Below are 19,999 nucleotides of genomic sequence, written 5' to 3' on the forward strand. Positions count from 1 at the left end.
CTAGCGAAATTTCTCGTGTCTCTGTAACTTTGATTTGCTGTCCGAAACTACCTGGGTGAAATAGCCAACAAGAGGGAGGCGACGCCACACCTGGTACGAATGCTGGTATGAGTGGGCGCACTCGTACTAGGCGTCGTCTTCTCTCTTGGAGGCTCTGTTGCCATTGGAAATTGCTTCATTTAATCGCTGCTCTTTATGGCAGGTTCCCATCACACAAATAAACATGATTTTCACTCATATACTTTTGGTCTCCTCTTTAATGCTCTAGATCTCCTCCTCAGTTATGATCCTGGTGATTTCAAACAAAAAGGTGGAACACAAAAAAATTCTGACAATCCTACGACAAGACACGAAAACTAAAGATGCCCCAAAGATAAAGTTCATGTAATTTTGGACTCATCAACTCACCCAAACTTAGAGTTTTTCTCGTCCTCGAGAAAATACTACAGCTTCAAGAATACAATCATTAGGTTCATGAGGTGGGGATAAATGTAAATGGAAGAGTCTATTGCGTCAAGTGAATATCCACATCATATACATGATCAAGATGAATGCTAGCACAAATTTATGTAACGCCCCGAGACCGAGGTGCCAGGTGTCTTCCAGTTATTCGCTGTTGTTGCCTTGTCATTTGCTTGCATGTCATGCATTTCTTATCATGTCATCCTGTGCATTTCATTTGCATACATGTTCGTCTCATGCATCCGAGCATTTTCCCTGTTGTCCGTTTTGCAATCCGGCGCTCCTATGTCACTCGGTGTCCCTTTTAACCTCTTTTCATGTGCGGGTGTTAAACGTCCTCGGATTGGACCAAGACTTTCCAAGCGGCCTTGGTTTACTACCGGTACACCACCTGTCAAGTTTCGTACCATTTGGACTTCGTTTGATACTCCAACGGTTAACCATGGAACTGTAAAGGCCTCGTGTCTGTTGCAGCCCAACACCCTTCCAAGGTGGCCCAAAACCCACCTAAACCCCCTCCATCATCTCGGTCGTTCGATCATGATCGCGTGGCTGAAAACCGCACCTCATTTGGAGTCTCCTAGCTTCCTCTACCTATATATATGTGTGCCTCCCGGATTTTTCGCGCAGATGAAACCCTAGCCCCGCTCCTCCACGACGCCGGACATGTCCACGCCCGCCGGACGCGTCCAGCCTCCACATCACTCCGGCGAATCAGGAGATGCCACGTCATCGCGTCGCCGCCCTCGTCCACTCCCCGTGCGCCACCTGGCCTCCTGCCTCCTCCCCGCCGCCGCGGCCCAGGCGCGGCCCGCCAAGGCCCGCGCGGCCGCCCGAGCCGCCCGCAAGTGCCCGCGGCCGCCCACCACCGTCGCCGCCAGGCAACCTCGCCGCCCGCGCCTCCCGGGATCTCCCCCGCGCCGCGCCGCCGCGAGCTCCCGCCGGAGCACCGCCGCCCTAACGCCGCTCCCCACCGCGCCGCCCGCCGCCATGGCCTCCCCACGCCTCGGTTGCTCCAGATCCGGCCACCGGAGTTCCTCCCCGTCCTCTCCGGTCTCCCCCCCCCCCCCCCCCCCCCCCCCCTTGTCGTCGGCGTCCTCCTCGTCCTCCTCTCCGGCGAGCCCAGCCGGCGAACCTCGGTTCGCACACCGCCCCGATCTGGATCTGAGAGGTTGACTTTTCCCCCCTCGAAATTTCTCTAAGTCCCTTAATTCTTGCAGTTTTATGCCCACTTTGACATGCTATATCTCTGCAACCATGGCACAGTTTTGGGCGTGTAGCATATCAAATTGTTCGTCTCGACGAGTACTTCATTTCATATCATTGCATCATGTTCATTTGAGCTCATCTTGATGTCCTAAATGCCGTTGGAAGAGTGCTAGTTTCTGTTAGTTTCAGTTTCTTATCAGCAATTGCTCATTTGTCATTTTTGCCATGATTGTTGTGTGCCTCCTATGAACTTGAGCCCTACTTGAGTTTTGAAGTATGCCATGCCATCTTTACAGGGGTGTATGCCATGTATTTTTGTGATCTATGTGGTGACTAGCACAAGCATGCAAAGTAGCTCTCGTAATGATGCTTATTTCAGGGACTTAGAGATATTCTAAGTCTTTGCCCTGTCATTATTTTTATGCCATGTATTCATGTTGCTACCGAGCGATCCATGCCTCTTTTGAGCATGATCAGTAAGGATGTTTTGTAGATATTGTTATGCTCTTTTCATCCATGTCTTTGTTTGCATTTATGGAGCACCCTAGCTTGAGTCAATCGAGCTCTACTTTTGCTATAAAATGTTCCTGGCAGAATGTTTACATGTTAAGCATTTTTGCCGAGCTTGTTGTAGTTGATCTGTGCATGCTATGTTGTTGTTCTTGCCATGTTTAGCTTCTATGCCATGTCTACTTGTTGGGTGTATGCTTAGTTTATCATGCAATGCCTTTTGGTGAGTGCATCGAGCTCGCAAACATGCCTACTTAATATCTGTTTTTCCATGTTCCAGTTTTCTACTAAGTCGGAATCTGTTAACGATAATTGCTATGTTCACATGGTTGCCATTGTATTTTCTGATCCCTTTTGGCTTATGGTCAGTAAGGGACTTTTGTTGTATGCTTTGAGTAGCTTCATGCCATGCCTTGCTTTGCCATGATATGTTCCTGTAGCATTTTGTTACCTTGCTCTAAACATTGCTTCCTGATGTTAAATTCCTGACTTGTTATTTTCACTAAGTCTGTAACCTGGTATCTTTTGCACTTTTGCCATGCTTGTTTGAACCTGATATTGAGTGAATTAGCCATAGCTCAGTGTTCATCTTTTGTCAAGCATCTTGAGTGGATCCCTGCCATGTGTTTTGTTGCTATGTTAGAGTGCAGTAGCTTGTTGTTCTTGATGCATTTAGATGGCCTCGTGTTGTTAATCGCAGTTCGGTGCCATAATTGTTTTGCTTGCCCTTTCCAAACCGTGCATCCGATTCCGGTGATCTTTATATCGATTTTGACCGAAATAAACTCCTCTTTCCAGTGGCACTCTTGGTTTTCCAAGTTGAGGCCAGGTTCAATCTTTCCTTTCCGAAACATGCATATGCATTGCATATCTCATCCCGCATATCATGCCATGTCTTGCATCATGTTGCTTGTGCATTGCCCGGGGTTGATTGTGTCTCCCTTTGCTTGTGTTCTTGCTTGGGTAGAGCCGGGAGACGAGTTCATGTTCGAGGACCCGTTGAGTACGTTTACGAGGTTCAAGCTTTCGTCTTCTCGGAGAACTTTGCAGGTAAGATGACCATACCCTCGAAGCACTTCTATCTTTGCTTGCTAGATGCTCTCTCTTTTGCTATGCCTATGCTGCGATACCTACCACTTGCTATATCATGCCTCCCATATTGCTAAGCCAAGCCTCTAACCCACCTTTCCTCGCAAACCGTTGTTTGGCTATGTTACCGCTTTGCTCAGCCCCTCTTATAGTGTTGTTAGTTGCAGGTGAAGATTGGAGTTTGTTCCATGTTGGAACATGGATTTGTTGGGATATCACAATATATCTTGTTTACTTTAATGCATCTACATACTTGGTAAAGGGTGGAAGGCTCGGCCTTATGCCTGGTGTTTTGTTCCACTCTTGCCGCCCTAGTTTCCGTCATACCGGTGTTATGTTCCTTGATTTTGCGTTCCTTACACGGTTGGGTTATAATGGGAACCCCTTGACAGTTCGCCTTGAATAAAACTCCTCCAGCAAGGCCCAACCTTGGCTTTACCATTTGCCACCTAGCATTTTATTTCCCTTGGGTTCTGCAGACTCAAGGGTCATCTTTATTTTAACCCCCCCCCCTCCCGGGGCCAGTGCTCCTCTGAGTGTTGGTCTGAAATGGGCAGCCTGCGGGGCCACCTCGGGGCAACTCGAGGGTTGGTTTTACTCGTAGCTTGACCTATCTGAGTGTGCCCTGAGAACGATATATGTGCAGCTCCTATCGGGATTTGTCGGCACATTCGGGCGGCTTTGCTGGACTTGTTTTATCATTGTCAAGATGTCTTGTAACCGGGATTCCGAGTCTGGTCGGATTGTATTGGGAAAAGGAATATCCTTCGTTGACCGTGAGAGCTTGTGATGGGCTAAGTTGGGACTCCCCTGCAGGGTTTTGAACTTTTCGAAAGCCGTGCCTGTGGTTATGGGCAGATGGGAATTTGTTAATGTTCGGTTGTAGAAAACCTGAAACTTAACTTAATTAAAATGAATCAACAGAGTGTGTAGCCGTGATGGTCTCTTCTCGGCGAGGTTCGGGAAGTGAACACGGTGTTGGAGTTATGCTTGAACGTAAGTAGTTTCAGGATCACTTCTTGATCATAGATTCTCGACCGTGCTTTGCCTTTATCTTCTCACTCTCATTTGCGTATGTTAGCCAGCATATATGCTAGTGCTTGTTGCAGCTCCACCTCATACCTTTTGCCCCACCTATAAGCTTAAATAGTCTTGATCGCGAGGGTGTGAGATTGCTGAGTCCCCGTGACTCACAGATTACTTCCAAAACCAGATGCAGGGACCGATGATACCATTCCAGGAGATTCGACTGAGCTCAAGTGGGAGTTCGATGAGGACTCAGGACGATACTACGTTTCTTTTCCAGACGATCAGTAGTGGTGCCCAGTTGGGGTGATCGGGGACTTTGTCGCATTTGGGGTTGTTCTTTACTTTGGTTTCATAGTCGGACCTTGAGTGTATCTGGATGAATGTAATGATATTTATGCTATTGTGTGACGTGGCGAGTGTAAGCCAACTATGTACCTCTTTTCCTTATTCATTACATGGGTTGTTGTGAAGATTACCTCACTTGCGACATTGCTTACAATGCAGTTATGCCTCTAAGTCGTGCTTCGACACGTGGGAGATATAGCCGCATCGTGGGCGTTACAATTTACCACCAAGATAACTATGAAGGCTTCCACACCTTTAGTGATCAATTCATTAGCATATGTTTGACAACTTTTATGCAATAAGTCGTATGTGCTTCAGTCGAGCAAGTTGCGAGGGGCAATAATTTTCTTTCGAGAAGCGTTTGTACACTTGTTTTATTCTAATTCATGTGCTTTTATTTGTCACCTTCTCCTAGGTAGGAGGCTTATTTTCCCATGTCACAATCATTTATTATTTAACTTATGACATGCAAACTAAGCATGCTTAGCAAGATCAATGAAAAACCGGTCTCTCAAATTTCAACAATCATATTTTAGCAGTTGAGAGTTCAAGCTTTCTAGCTTCTTGATAATTTTTTTTATTTGGAAACATGTCTCAAGAAATTATTCTTTATTTTTGCCCGACTCTTTTATTAAGACAACTGAAACCAAGATCATCTATTCCATACAGTTGCCAGCTTTCACTAACCAATCGTCACTTAAGATGTGAAAGGCTTGTGATTATCTATTAGTAGAAATGTAGTAGTACTCAAGTTTGATTTTGCATCTAATATAGTTGTTTTCAGGATACAATAAAATTTCACATCGTAAATATCCACTAGTCATTGGAAAAGATTCCTCCCATGCTCCTAAGGAACTTGCTAACTCAACTTTTATTCCACGAACTAAGACGAGTAGTCTCGTCTTTACGAAAAAGATAAACAAGCTGAAAAAAGTAAAGATACAAGGTATTCTCAAATCTCCCTAAGCTTACAATCAAGTTGGCGGGACCCTAATACCTAATTTTGATCTGGTTCAATGGGCGCATCCTCATTCTTTCCCTTCTCAGGCTTCTTCATGCTGCAGGCAAGAGCAATACAATGGAAGCAGGATGTCATCCCTAATATTTGTTTTTGTTGTTCGGAGACCACCTCCAAAAGGAAGTTATTCTCTGCAGAATGCTTAGTGGTGACATCAACAAGGGCATTTGTACATACCATCAACCTTGTTTTCAAGTTCTTTTCTCATAATCCAATAGGCATCTATCCCTTCTCCGATTGTATTGACACACGATTTAGAAACCTTCTCAACTTCAACAATCTTTTCCTTAATCACATCAGGGGTCGATATTTCTTTCTTGCGTTCGCGAGGTGCGAGCCCTGTAGAGATTTAGGAAGAGATCCTTGTTTGTTGTACTTGTAGGTGTTCGAAGGGTGCATGTCTTTCTTCTCTTCTATTCTTTCCTCTTCTTCCTCGAGCTTCACCTCCTCTGGCTTCTCCTCTTGGGCACCCATCCTTCGGAGTTCTTCCCAGCTCCTCTGGGTCATGTCCTCCCAATCTTTGAGCGGTATGATCTTGCTTGATGAAGAGCTCGAGGAAGATCCCTTATCGCTGATGGATGTGCCTTGAGCATCCTTGGAAGCTATGGAAACTGATGCCTTCTTGATCTTGTAAAGTAATGTCTGCTGGACAAGATGAATAAAGAGGTGACGATTAGATGGATAATGAGTCAAGGGTGTGACTCCCTTGCTCTTATAAAGGGCTACAAACCCTAGAATTCTGGATATTAGGCTTGAGGAGGACGTTAGGAGGAGATCAAAACAAATCGGAACTAAATCGGATGATCATAGAAGAATCCGAGAAAAAGACATGGCTTTGTATGAGCACGTGGTCATGCCGCTGCCTAAAATGCCAAAAGCTACTAACATGAAATGACCAAAGGTTATAAAAAAAGACGGCCTCGGGTATGAGCGAGGCGCTCTTACCTGGGGTCGTACAATACCTCCGCAGCAGATCGCCGGGTCCAGGAGAAAAGACAGTGTGCGGTATGAGCGTGGAGGTTCGTACCGAAGCTCATACTGAACCGATGTTCTTCGGAGTCCAAAGAGAAAGACGGCCTCTGGTACAAGCGTGGTCGCTCGTACTGGTGTAGAATTGTGCTGGAGTCCAAAACGAAAGACGGCCTTGGTACGAGTGTATGTGCTTTTCCCTGGCCTTCTTAAGGCATTTGCTATGGTTCTCTCACACACTCGGTTTAAAAGGGTTATAGACGCCATCTGCTTTTCCTTAGCCTTCTTAAGATATTTGTTAAATTTTACTTGTGTAAGGAATACATTTTGCTTCTGTTGTGAGAGTTGCAATTTGATCATAAAACCCTTTTATTGCATTATTTTGTTAATTTGATTTTTCGGGACTTGTTGTATATACATTTTTGCAGTTATTTTGTAGTGCTATTCTAACCTATAAGGACTCTAGCCAACTTGCCTCTAGCATGCTCCCCCGATTGGGCCGTTTGTAGCCGTCAGACCGTGGTAAAAATCCCACCTTGGCTCTCCTCCTCCGTTGGATATTTATTGTCTGTTTCATCTTGTTGTTTCTTTCACGCGTGTATGACCAGTGGGCATCTTCTTTTTTTTTGAAGGGAGACCAGTGGGCATCTTCGTCGGTGGGTTCGCTATGTGCTGGCTGGGGGCCGGGTGGAACGGTGCGATTGGTCGTTCATCCCGAAAAGCCCATTGATCACCCAATTTTATAATACCTGCCGTACATTTGCTAGCGGAGGTATCTACGGTATAGTGCCGCTCCCGGAGTGTCACATTTTACCCTGTCTACAAATGTTATTCAGAACTTCGAACAATGCTGCTCACACAATGACACTGTCAAACCAAATTTAACAGAGACACAGACCGGATTAACCAACACCCAGTAACAGCCTGCAAAAACCATCTCAATTACTGCAACTCATTGCAGTATCATCACACCACCAAAGCCTTCCAATTCACTGCAACTTCTCCTTAGCCCTCACTGTAATAGCTACTGCCTGCAAAGACCATCGCAGCAGTCGCCGAGATGCTGGTCCCGTCGCCGCTTCCGGCACCGCCACCACCACCAACATAGTAGAAAACCAGGCTGCCGACGAGCGCCGACGCGATTGGAGTCGTCAGGTTATCGTCCAAGAGCGTGCTGACCGGGAGTGACTCGACAATCGCCGCTGCAAGCGACGTGACGCCAAAGGCAGCGACCATGGTCCAGCTCTGCTCCACGAATCCGAAAAGGTGGAAGTAGCACATGAAACTGCAGGCATACCACATTCAGTATTAGTCTCGGTCTTTCAGACTGTAAAACAAGAGATGACTTCAGGCTTCAGGGTCAAGTAGGATGTGTGCATATCTTGTTGCTTACAGGATCGATGCGACGAAGCCGGCGAAGAACATTGCGATGCTTCCGGCATAGGATTTGTCGGGGTTGTGAGGGAGCTTCACATGCCCGAACCGCCTCCCGGCTATGTCAGCCACACCTGAAAGAAGCAGCATGCATAGTGTCATGCTGTTTTCTGAAACCTTCGCTCGAAGAATCAAAGGAGAGCGTAGTAGTGCCGGACAAAAACTGTAATTGCATGGGAAAGAACTAGTACCGTCCCCCGCGCACAAGTTGCAAATCACAGCAATCGAAATGGGAGACGTCCTCCAAAAGATTACGGTAGTGAGGGTTATAGTACACGCGTAATAGAGTGGGCCTTTGAGAAGCTCTCTAGAAACAATGGAGAAACGATGAAGATAGTCAGTTCATACTGTCGCGGCAATACAGTAACACAGATGGGGGAAAACAGAGGCTACCTGTAGTCTCCATTTCTTGTCATCGAGTTAACCACGCCGTCATCTTTAACTACACCAGATCCAATCAAGATTACCTTTATGATATTGAGCGCAATGACAATTGAAGCAAGAAATGGAGCATAGACATCATCTGCACTGCAATGGGGAAGAGATGTTAGAAAGGTAATGCGCAGAGTTTATGCCAAATGAAATGAAGAGCTTTGTTCGTTGGTGCTCTGGTTTACCTGAACAAAGGCCACATCAGGAAATATACCAGCCCAACACTGATGTGCACCAGCTTCCTGCAGAGTTTCTGAAAATGCAGAGCAAAGGACCCCAATCAATCTCCCATCAATAATTTGCATGTGAATCTCCATTGTCTTGGTAACTAAACGACCAGGTTAGTAATATTCCAAACTTTTCGGCCATGCTAAGTAATTTTGGTAGCTTAATTTCGCCTTTTAATTACAGGATTGGTCAGTGGGGCAAAAGGAGTAGAACTAGGAGCAGAGAGATAACCTTTCTAGGAGTACATTAACTGAGAGATGATTTCGACTTGGCTTGTGCGATTTACTCCAGAATTTCTCCGTGCAAATTGAAGCAATCATCGATCCCCAACAACAACAACAAAAATAGGAATTGTTTAGGTGGCGAGCAGAGCTTACTTGGTCCAAGAGGGCGCGGTTGCCGACCTCCTCCCAGAAGCGGAGCACCGCCATGGCGACGCATCCGGTGAGCACGGCAGCGCCGGCGTCCCGGAGAAGCGGGCTCTCCGGCCACATGGATCCACCAATGCTAGCCCCACGCAACTCGCAGACAGATTCGCAAAGCTCAACCCTTTCTTCACAGATTTGTGGCTCCTGCAGGCAGGAAGACCGAGACAGTTGTACTATCATAAATACGCTATCGCCAATCTCTAGCTGCTATTGTCCTCGCCAAGGTCAAATTGTGTATAATAACTGCAACTATCGACTAATTTTTGCTCCATGATTAACTTTTCCATGTGGCTCTGAGCGGTGGACTAAGTGAGATCCCCAGTTTCTTAATTTGCTAGAGAACATGGCAACGCTATGACTTTCGGATTCTTTCATACATTTTCTGTACAGGTTGTTATCGGTGACTTCGAAATAGCCAGGGCATATTCGGACAAAATTAGTTTACACGGAAACATTCTCTCGCCGCCCCCGCCACCACAAAAAACCTAGATCGCCTCTTCTCCTCTAGCCACTAACACGTGCGCCGTCGGGCAAAGCCTGCGCAGCGCCGGCAGCGGCGGAGAGGTTCTTCACAGATATGGTGCCCGGAGGGGCACGCAATATTGCGGAAAGGGCCGCCTGCTACGCATGCTGGCGCGCATGGAGCGGCGACTGGTCCGGGCCGGCGGCTCACCTCTGTGCATTGGCTACCTTCAGCGGCGGCCCGGCCTAGCCTAGTAATGAGAGAAGAGTGTTTCACGAAAGGATCTTGGGCGGTGATGGGCTTAGGTTGTCTTAGGGTTTTGCTTAGGGATGTGAGACGGTGACGCCGTCTCTTTGTAGGAACAAGTTTCTCCCTATCCTACCCTGTTTTGTTGGTGTAATCATCATCGGTGAAGGATGTGCAAAGTTATGTCCCAACGGTCTTTCAGGATATGCTCAATTTAGGTTTTTGGTGGATTTGTCTGGATTCGTCTGTCTTTCATGGTCTTCGGAGTTTCTACAAGCCCTTCTCGATGTTTTCTTCTTTGGGGCAACAATTTTCTTTGCAGTTTCGCCACGTCAACCACACCTCTGTGGAAGACATCATTTGTCATGTCAACTGGGGGGAGACATTTTTTTATCGTAGATTCTGCTGTGGGGCCCAATGATGGCGGGACAGGACAGCGGAACAACTCGGCAGTGGCACAACGTTTGCACACAGGATCAATCATTCAATTTCGGAGACAAGCGTTCTCCCAGCCCCGGTCCCAAGATCTCTTCACACACCTCTCTCCTCGCACACCCACCACCCACTCTGTCGCACGCTCTAGACCTCGCAACGACCCCCATGCTGTTGCACATCCCTAGCCCTCGCATCGTCATTGCACCAGGACTGAGCGCCGATCGCCATACCACCACCAACGAGGATGCCTTGGGAGCAAATGGCTACTATCATGGAGGCGGAGTTGCATCTGTCAGAGTGTCCAAGACTTATCGCCAAGCCGAGGCACAGGAGCATGCTGGGGTTGAGCCCCCCCCCCCTCCCCGCGCAGCCATCAACTTGGATAGTTGGTTGCTTAACCTCTTAGACGTCACGAGAGAGGTCGTCACTCTCAACGGCACAGGAATGGGAGTCCCCTCGACCTTCGGAGAACGTGTTGCCCTGACGTTCCGTCCATCAGATGGGATTTGGGTCACAAGCAAGGGAGCGATACGTAACTGGCGGGGTCCTAGCTGTGGGATCCATCGTCGCGCGCTGGTCTTGGGTCGAGACCCTCTTCTACCCGGATCTAGTGTAGGGACTGTCCTTGACGGCTTTGGCTGCCAGCTTCGGTCGGCATAGACCAGGGTTGGGGCCCTGTACCTCCTCCCCTCTAGGTGCCCCCAGCTACCCCTTCTCTCTGTCTCTGATATGTCGTTGTTGGTCTCGGATGCACCGGATTCATCCAGATCTGGCCGACGTGGCCGATATGTGCGCCTTGATGGTTGTGGCATGTGACCCTCTTCTTGTTTCGATGGGATGTGTGTGGGGGCCAGATACCAAGGTGATGTCCCTAGGCAGAGCGGATGGTGTCATCTCTTCAACGAGCGAAGATCGTGGGTACTGGTCCGTGACTTCGTCCATGTGGACGGCGAGGTTGCGGCGGGCATGCACTATGGTGTGTTGGGGTGCCCCGTCACCCGGCATGCCTGCTTCCGACGATGTCCACCACCCTTCAACGGTGGTTTGTGCTCCCCTGTTCAGTTTTGTGGTTGGTTGGTTGGGATGGGGAGTGGGGCCGGGGGAAACCCTTGGTCGTCGGCGGAGGGCTTGTCGGGGTGCCCTCATGTTCTCCTTCTTGCTCTCCCTTTGGCAAAAGCTCTAGTTCCCCGTGCGAATGGGCAGCGGCGTGCCCTCGTTGCGCCTCTTCCTGAAGGCATTGTCCAGGGTTCGTGGAAGCAAGGTTGGCGATCTTTTGTTGGATTGCGGGCGGTCGGTGGCGGCTTCTTATGCATCGATCTACTTCTTCTACCACCATTATTTGTTATGTGGTAACATTCTTCGGCTTGCGTTTGCATGTGTGGTTGGCCTGTGGTCGGTGGTGAGATCACGGGAGCCCTGCGATTGTGGTTAGCTCTCCGGTCCCTCATGCCCAGGATGCTTGGTTGGCATTGTCCATGCTGCCCTATGGTTAGCTTTCTGCCTTCCGACGGTACGAGGCCCTTCGAGCCAGAGCGAGAGGATTGTGATCCTCTTTGAAGGTAGAAGTAGATGTCTTGTTGAGAAGCTCTGCGGGAGTAGACAAAGAGGTGTTGGCTACCGGTGCTAGTGTGGTTGTCGTTCTTGACCTTTGGCCTCGGTGATTTAGACTGGGCTCATGTTTCTATTTTTCTTTTGTGTGTATCATCGTTAGGCTATAAGCTGCGTCAACACCTTGTATCTTGCCGTTTCTTGTCTACTGTTTTCTTTTGTAAGTTGTTTATTAATTCAAAGCAGGCTAGATTCAAACTTTTTCTCAGGCTCGACTCATGCCTTTTCTCTAAAAAAAAGACTGAACAAAGTTCAGGACTGCAATTTGGTTGAAGAAAAAATGCAAATGAAGGGAAGACAAATTACATAACAAGAACATAATGATCGACTACCTTACGATGGGTACCAACATGACAAAACAAATGCCATTTTCTCCGATAATTGAATGAAAAGAAAAAACTGGTCACCGAACCGAACCAGACGTTTATCGTTGAATCCGAACTGTCGTTTTCTGAAAACTTCTCCATGCATGAGAAGCATGGAAAAGCTGGCAAGAAGAACATGGACTGCGCATAGTCAGTTCTGCACCTAACCGTGCTCATTAGTTTCATGTGGCCGGACTTGTAGATAATTTCATATCTTGGACTTCAGGGTCATGTTCCGTAGAAAGTCTGTCGTAAATATATTGTTTGTCAAACATGCATACTGTAGTAAATTTGACTGCGTGCATGTCTTCATGAGGACGTGAGCATACTCTATTTGAAAGTAAACATGGCATACTGTGCTCTATCAAGGTGATATGAGCCCCGCTAAAAGAAGGTCATATATAAGGGCATCTCCTACGTGGACCCTTAAACTACTCGCAACCTCCTCGACCATACTTTTCGGACGCGTTTTGTCATTCAACACGGACCTGTATCGGTCCGTAAGCTGGTCACAAATGTTCAAACCGGAGATAAATTGGGTGGCTTTGCGGGCGTCCGAAACGATGTCACGCCCGCTTCTAACTACACTGGCCCACCAAAGAAACCCACCCGCCTCACTTTTCATCGAACGTCGGCGCCGCTTGCCGCGCCGCATTCATACCGGCCCAGAGTATGCACCGGACGGCATTGATGTTGCGCAACGTAACCGGACGTGAGGGTGACGCTGACAGATGCGACCTCTAGAGCGCCGTCGCTTTAATGCGACACCGCGTTTTGAGAAACGAACTCTAGCCGTTGCGCCGCATTGAAGCGGGTTGACCGCCGGTTCGCGTGGTCGTGGCGCGGCTATTTAAGATGCGCGCCGGTGATGCACGTCCACACCTCCTCCTCTTGTGCCACTCCTCTCCGAGCCCCCAAAATTCCAGTGCCGATGCCAAAGTCATGGTTCTCCGCGCCGGCAGGCGGAGGCCGTGGTCGTGGCAGTTCTTCTTCGGGCAGATTTTGGCGCCGCCGTCGTCGCTCTCCTGGCACCTCAGCATCCACGGCGGCTGGCTCCTCCGGCAAGGATGAGATTGTCATCTCTTCCGACGAGGAGGAGGACCAGATGCCGCAACAACGGCTCAAGCAGCAGCCCCGCCTTCTCGCGTGAGGCCACCCTGACGGATGATGATGGAGTGTTCGCTCCGTCACATGGGTCCGGTGCAACCATCGCCGGTGCGCGTCAAGGAGGAGCCACCATCCCCGCCGCGCTTTCGCGGTTGGAGGGACGACATGGACGGTGACGATGGTGCGGCAAGGCAGGGCGGCCACGCCTACGAGATGGTCATCCGATATAGGGTTTAGTTATTTTAAAAGTTTTTAGTTAAATGGTCGAAATATCGACTTTTTATGTAAATTATTTCTGAACTTGAATGAAATCCATCGAGTTTGTTTAAATTTCATCCGGTTTGTTTAAATGTGTATGCATGTAGTGTTGGATGGCCAACTCCCGCACCCGTGTCCATAAACTGGTCCCCTATCCGTGGATGGATGCGGGAGGAAATTTGGGGGTCAGAGTTGGAGATGCCCTAAGTATGGTATCCGAAAACACGGGTTATACAAGAGCGTCTCTAACCGTCCCTTATATTTCATCCAGTAAATTCCCCCTAAAATTTGAGAGATTGATTTTTTTTTTGCACTTAGCCCTGAAACTTAATCCTCTAAAATATACTCCCTCCGTTCCTAAATATAAGTCTTTCTAGAGATTTCAATATGGACTACATTCGGAGCAAAATAAATGAATCTACACTCTAAACTACGTCTATATATATGCGTATGTAGTCCATATTGGAATATCTATAAAGACATATATTTAGGAACGGAGAGAGTATTTGTTTCCAAGCGTTCGCATACAAACTCCATTTGAACATATATTTTCACATCATATTAATCCAAAACTTGGGATTTCAAATACACACAATTCATATACATACCAAATTCAATGTTTTTAAATTCCAACACACCATACGGTCTGAATGAACTAATAATCTAAATAAAAATGATCAAAGCACAAGAATCAAGTGTTATAAAGTTGCCAATGTTGCTCAACAAGATCATCTTAGTATTAGTTGTGAGTTTATTGGTTCTCGATCCTTCGTCTGCTTCGAGGAATGCTTAGATCATGTTTGGGTGATGCTACGGTTCCACCATGCCACAATTGTAGATGAACCCCAAGTTCTTGGTCCTTCCTCTCGCCCTCGATGATAACATTTTGCAATATAACACATGTTTTCATGATCTTCCATAGTCTCTAAGGCTTCCAATACTCAGCAGGGCCACAGACAATTTTAAAGCATCTTTTAAGCACACCAAAAGCTCTCCCAACATACTTTCTCACATATTCTTGACACGTAGTGAAGGGAGATCTCTTGTTGCCTTGGGAACATTAGATTGTCTTCAAACATGTGGCTCATGGAGTATAGATATCATCGACAATGTAGTAGCCCATGTTGTACTCATGGCAATTGACAACATAGTTACAAGGTGGAACTTCACCAACAACAAGTGCTGCAAATAGAGGAGATGTCTAGTGAACATTGAGGTCACTATGTGATCCATGCATCCTTAAGTATGAACGTTAAATCCACATATCTTGTAATGCAACTGCATCAAGAATGATGATTGGATCATGACAATGTCCTTTGAACTAACCTTGCCATGCCACATGACAATTCTTCCATGTCTAATGCAATACAATCAATGGATCCCAACATCCCTGGCCAACCTCTATCTTCACTTTCTGCCAAAAGCCTTTTTGTATCTTCATCTATGGGTGCCCTCAAGTACTCATGTCCAAAAACCTCGAGCACAGCTTGGGTGAATCACTCCACACAGTCAAGGATGATACTTCCCCAATGCGGACATAATCATCATTGGTGTCAGTCGGGCATCCGTGTGCAAGCACTTGCATGGCCGTGGTAATCTTCAAGAATGGACTTGCAGTGACTTCTCCCACAACATTTCTTTTTAGTTTGAACCAAGGATCATGGTCTTCTCAACAACTCTTGCAATGGTGTTGAAGATATGTTGTGCATCCAAAATCACAGATGAAAACACTTCTCCAGATATGTTGCATTCGGCGCAAAGCAATTCCTACTAGATCATCATGAGCCTTTACCCTATGTACATGAATCCAGATGTGTCCACTCTGAGAACCAAGCCGCAGTCTCCTAAAATCCTCCTCTCAAATGATCGCGGCAAAGGCCATCTCGAAATCATCATGTTCTTCTTTCTACTCCGATGATTAATCGTCAAAGTAATTCTCCTACAATCTCACATTGGAGTGTTCCATGATCAATTGGGGACCATAAATGATGAAAACACACAGAAAAAGGAAACAAAATAACTGTTGGGGGGGGGCAATTAGCGGAGTATCTTGCGTACGGAGGAGGTCCAAGCCACAATGGTTGGCGATGTAGCTCCGACGATGACCAGGCAACTTGAAGGAGGCCGGCAATGGTCCCTAGCATCCCGCGGCAATGATTCCCAGTGTCGGTGATGACACATACAAGACGAAGGAAGCGGCGACAATCTCAACGATGGCGACGGTGAGCCCAACTGATTATAGCATTGCCAACCGGCATGGGCATGCATGTTGGTATCCTATGACATCACGATGCTCCTGCGGGTCCATTCCCTACAACATTGGGGGTTGGCAGTGAATTTTGCGACGGTGATAGAAACGAAGGTTTTCGGCGGATTCCAGCAACGATGAGGGAGGAGGCAGTGAGGGAAGGCATGGCTACGGGGGCGGGACGGATAAAGGGGAGAGGCACGGTGGGGCGGTGCTTGTTGACAGCGATTGGGGCAACAATGACAGTAGTCTAGTTGGGAGTGATGGAGCGGAGCAAGCAAAAGCTATATTTGTTGTGGGTTATTATTTTCAGAGCAAATTTGGGCCAGAGCAGTTGAGGGATCAAAAGCTATATTTTTATGTATTAAATGTTTGTGGGAGGGGTTACATGGGTGTTAATTCCCTAAATGAAATATTTCATAGAGGGTTAAAGGTTTTTAGGGGAAGGGCTAGATATGCTCGAAGTGTGATTAGACAACATCCCTGCTAGTGGCGGTGCCAACACCCAAAAGTTGTGGGTTCAAGTACACTAATATCTCTAAAATTTCCTAAAATTTTGCTCAAATATGAATAGAATTAAGCTTGTAATAAGAGAAGTTATGGCGTCAGCTGACCCCACAACTTACACATAGAATCGCAGTTGATCCCTATAATACATATTTACATTCGAGGGCATGTTATTGCCATGGAATATTCACTCGTTTTAGTGTGGTTTTCTTTCTTATGCAAGTTTCAGTGAGCATAAAATCATTTAAATTAAATAAAACAAGGATGCAAACACCAGGGCTATCAATTGTAGTACACCACACTTACACAAGAAAAAACACATGGGGACAGAGAAAGAAATTCTGAAACAAGTTATCTCCTAGGAAAACACCACCAAGACTTATACTTATCACTCAACACCACATGAACCTACCGAGAAGAGCGGGAAGGAGAGACTTTGGATCAGTCAAAAGGAATATGTTGTTGAGAATCCGAAAGGAACATCACATGTTTGCCAGTGATCACTCTACATCTTACAGAACTAGGAGAGTGACAAAATTCATCGAAGGGTACCCCGCAACTAAGGTCACACTGGGACACCAAGAGCTGTTGATGTTGCATCAAGATGATCACCGCACCTTCCTTTGGCCTTGATCTCACAACCATCACCACAGGAGAAAACATGATCACTATATAAGCGTTGTGAACCTCAAAAGCCATCCAAGGACCCCCCCCCCCCCCCCCCCCCCCCCCCCCCCGTCCCGTTCAACCAATACCTCACCCCCAACATGAAAGTGGGTCAACCAATAGGGTGGGTGGAGCATAGTACTTAGCTTGGAAACGGAGTTTTATAGAACAACACAAAGACCAGAACTCGCCAAGCGCATGCACCATTGTCGAACACAACAATGTTGGAGGGAGGATGGGTTGTCGTGGTGATGCTTCCAAGAAAGAAAAAAACAATGCCCCTAGGAGGCGGCAACGGCATTGACGCAAGTCAATGCAGAGATTTTGACTGGTACCACATTGCACCTAGAAGCCCACATCATGCATTCTTGCACAAAGCCTCTAGGAAGGAGAATGACACCCGCAGGCGACCCCATTGTTGATCTCAATGTTTCACCTCAAGAAGACCGCATTGGTCATGCAAAAATCGAGAGACAGTGTGGAAAACAAAATGAGGTCAGGGGCACCCAAAGACTGCATAAGGAATGTGCTTTGAAGGGTTGTACTTGTTTTGTTTCTATTTGTCCTATCATTTGTAAGTGGATCTACATGGTTAAGACTTGCTCTGATGGTTTTATTGAGCATTGCAATGCTCATCTTATGGGACATGGTTATGACTGCGACGAGAAATCTCATCATATGGCCTACATGACCACTTTTCACACCCTTCTTGTTATAGTTTACATTTGCTACTAGTTTTCCTCTCAGCTTGATATCAAGAACGTAGTTCTTAAAGGCGAATTGTGCAAGGAGGTCTACATGCATACCTCCATCTTGGTATTATGTTCCTCGTGTCATGATATTTCATCTTTGCTGCTCTCTATATGGACTTAAACAAGCCCCTCGTGTCTGGTTTGAGAGCTCCTCTGTAGTGGTCACTATTGTTGGTTTTTCAGCGAGTGATCATGACTCTGCAGTCTTTGTACATCGATCATCATGTGGTTAGACTCTTCTTCTTCTCAATGTCGTTGGCTTGATCATCACTAGAGATGACTCCAAGCACATTGCCTTTCTGACGTATCATCTTAATGAACAATTTATTCTGTTCAATCTTTGTTTTCTTCTCTACTTGGGATTGAAGTTTTTCTTATGTCTGATGGCTTCTTTATTTCTCAAGAGAAAATACATTTAGAATCTTCTTGCTTGTGCCGATCTTATTCATGAGTGCATTGTTGAGACTCCAATGGAGCTCATTGTCCACCTCCGGGCTTATGAAATTTGTCAGCTCCGACGAGCTATCGTCATCTTGTTGGGAGTCTTGTCTATGTTGCTATCACTAGTCTAGATATACTTTACCTTGTCCACATTACACCTTTGCCCCCAATTAGGTACTCTCTCTCTCATCATCTTTTCTATCCATGCTCCAGTTCATTACAACTTTAGGCTTATTCAGATGCTACTTGGGCTACCGATCCTTCAAAAGTTCAAATCATCGGTCATTTTCGGCTTACTGTGTTTTACTTGGTGATTATCTAATTGTCTGGAAGATGGCAAATAAATTACAGTTTCACGTTCGAGTGGGAGGATGAGTTGTGAGTTATGGCTCTCTTGACAACATAGGTGACTTGGCTATGGTGGCTGCTTGAATTTTTTTGTATTTATATCAGTACAATCACTTTTGTCTTGTTATACTATACATGGTGAAGCATGACATCACCATGCATAATTGCATATTGATGATGATGCTTCCTTTTTGTGTGTGTGTGTGGGGGGGGGGGGTTACCTCTCTAAACTCATTGTTGCACCTGTATATGTATATATACTGGCCTACGACGTTATGTGAATACAGGTTACCTATATTCTAACCACGATCACTACTAATTACATTTAGAATCTTCTTGCTTGTGCCGATCTTATTGATGAGTGCATTGTTGAGACTTCAATGGAGCTTGTTCTCCACCTCTAGGCTTATGAAATTTGTCAGATCTGGCGAGCTATCGTCATTTTGTCGGAAGTCTTGTCTATGTTGCTATCACTAGTCTGGATTTTTTTACCTTGTCTACATTACACCTCTGCCCCCAATTAGGTTCACTACAGCCACCTCCTTCGCATTCTACGATATCTTCGTGGAACTCTCTCTCTCTCTCTCCCTCTCTCTCTCTCTCATCGTCTTTTCTACCCATACTCCAGTTCATTACAACTTTAGGCTTATTCATATGCTACTTGGGCTAACGATCCTTCGAGTCATCGGTCATTTTCTGCTTACTGTATTTTAATTGGTGGTTATCTAATTGTCTGGAAGACGACAAAATAAATTACAGTTTCATGTTCGAGTGGGAGGATGAGTTGTGAGTTATGGCTCTCTTGACAACATAGGTGACTTGGCTATGGTGGCTGCTTGAATTTTTTTGTATTTATATCAGTACAATCACTTTTGTCTTGTTATATATACTATACATGGTGAAGCATGAGATCACCGTGCATAATTGCATATTGGTAATGATGCTTCCTTTCTGTGTGGTGGGGGTGGGGGGTGTTATCTCTCTAAACTCATTGTTGCACCTGTATGTGTATACATACTGGCCTACGACGTTATGTAAATACATGTTACCTATATTCTAACCACGGTCACACGTGAGGATCCGGCTGGGAGGGAGACTTGGGCATTACGCCCCCCCCCCCCCCCCCCCAAAAAAAAAAAAACCACCACCACCAACGTGGCAAAGGCTGAAAGTAGCGGTAGTGCGGAGGCGCGGGGTAATCCTTGTGCATCGACGGTGGATCCTCCCCCTAGGTTAGGACGATTTTGTTTAGCTTTTCAAACTAACTGTTAGATCTAAAATGTAACGAAAAATCTTCCAAAAAGGCAGCGTAATAACATACGACTTTTTTCCTGAGGACATATCTTCATTAATTTAGATGGACCTATAAACCAACAAACATTAATTAGAAGATAACATAATA

The 19,999-nt window shown here is 46.5% G+C and overlaps 1 protein-coding gene across 1 annotated transcript; it reads right to left on the reverse strand.

The window, feature by feature from the left end:
- Positions 1–7,432: 7,432 nt before the first annotated feature.
- On the reverse strand, positions 7,433–9,520 carry LOC125555917 (probable phytol kinase 2, chloroplastic). The gene is made up of 6 exons (XM_048718720.1): positions 9,103–9,520; positions 8,683–8,750; positions 8,459–8,593; positions 8,257–8,372; positions 8,025–8,139; positions 7,433–7,916 (listed from the first exon to the last, which is right to left on the reverse strand). The coding sequence occupies exons 1-6, from the start codon at positions 9,331–9,333 to the stop codon at positions 7,637–7,639; spliced, it is 945 nt and encodes a 314-aa protein (XP_048574677.1). The 5' UTR covers positions 9,334–9,520; the 3' UTR covers positions 7,433–7,636.
- Positions 9,521–19,999: the final 10,479 nt, after the last annotated feature.

This window comes from Triticum urartu, chromosome 5, assembly GCF_003073215.2.
Source record: "Triticum urartu cultivar G1812 chromosome 5, Tu2.1, whole genome shotgun sequence".
Taxonomy (NCBI): Eukaryota; Viridiplantae; Streptophyta; class Magnoliopsida; order Poales; family Poaceae; genus Triticum; species Triticum urartu.

Excerpts from the sequence above, each read along its gene's own strand:
- LOC125555917 (XM_048718720.1), bottom strand. The coding sequence starts at position 9,333 with ATGATAGTACAACTGTCTCGGTCTTCCTGCCTGCAGGAGCCACAAATC. Across the intron at positions 8,373-8,458 it reads ACAAGAAATGGAGACTACAG|AGAGCTTCTCAAAGGCCCAC; the intron begins GTAGCCTCTGTT and ends CATTGTTTCTAG. Across the intron at positions 7,917-8,024 it reads GGCTTCGTCGCATCGATCCT|TTTCATGTGCTACTTCCACC; the intron begins GTAAGCAACAAG and ends GTATGCCTGCAG.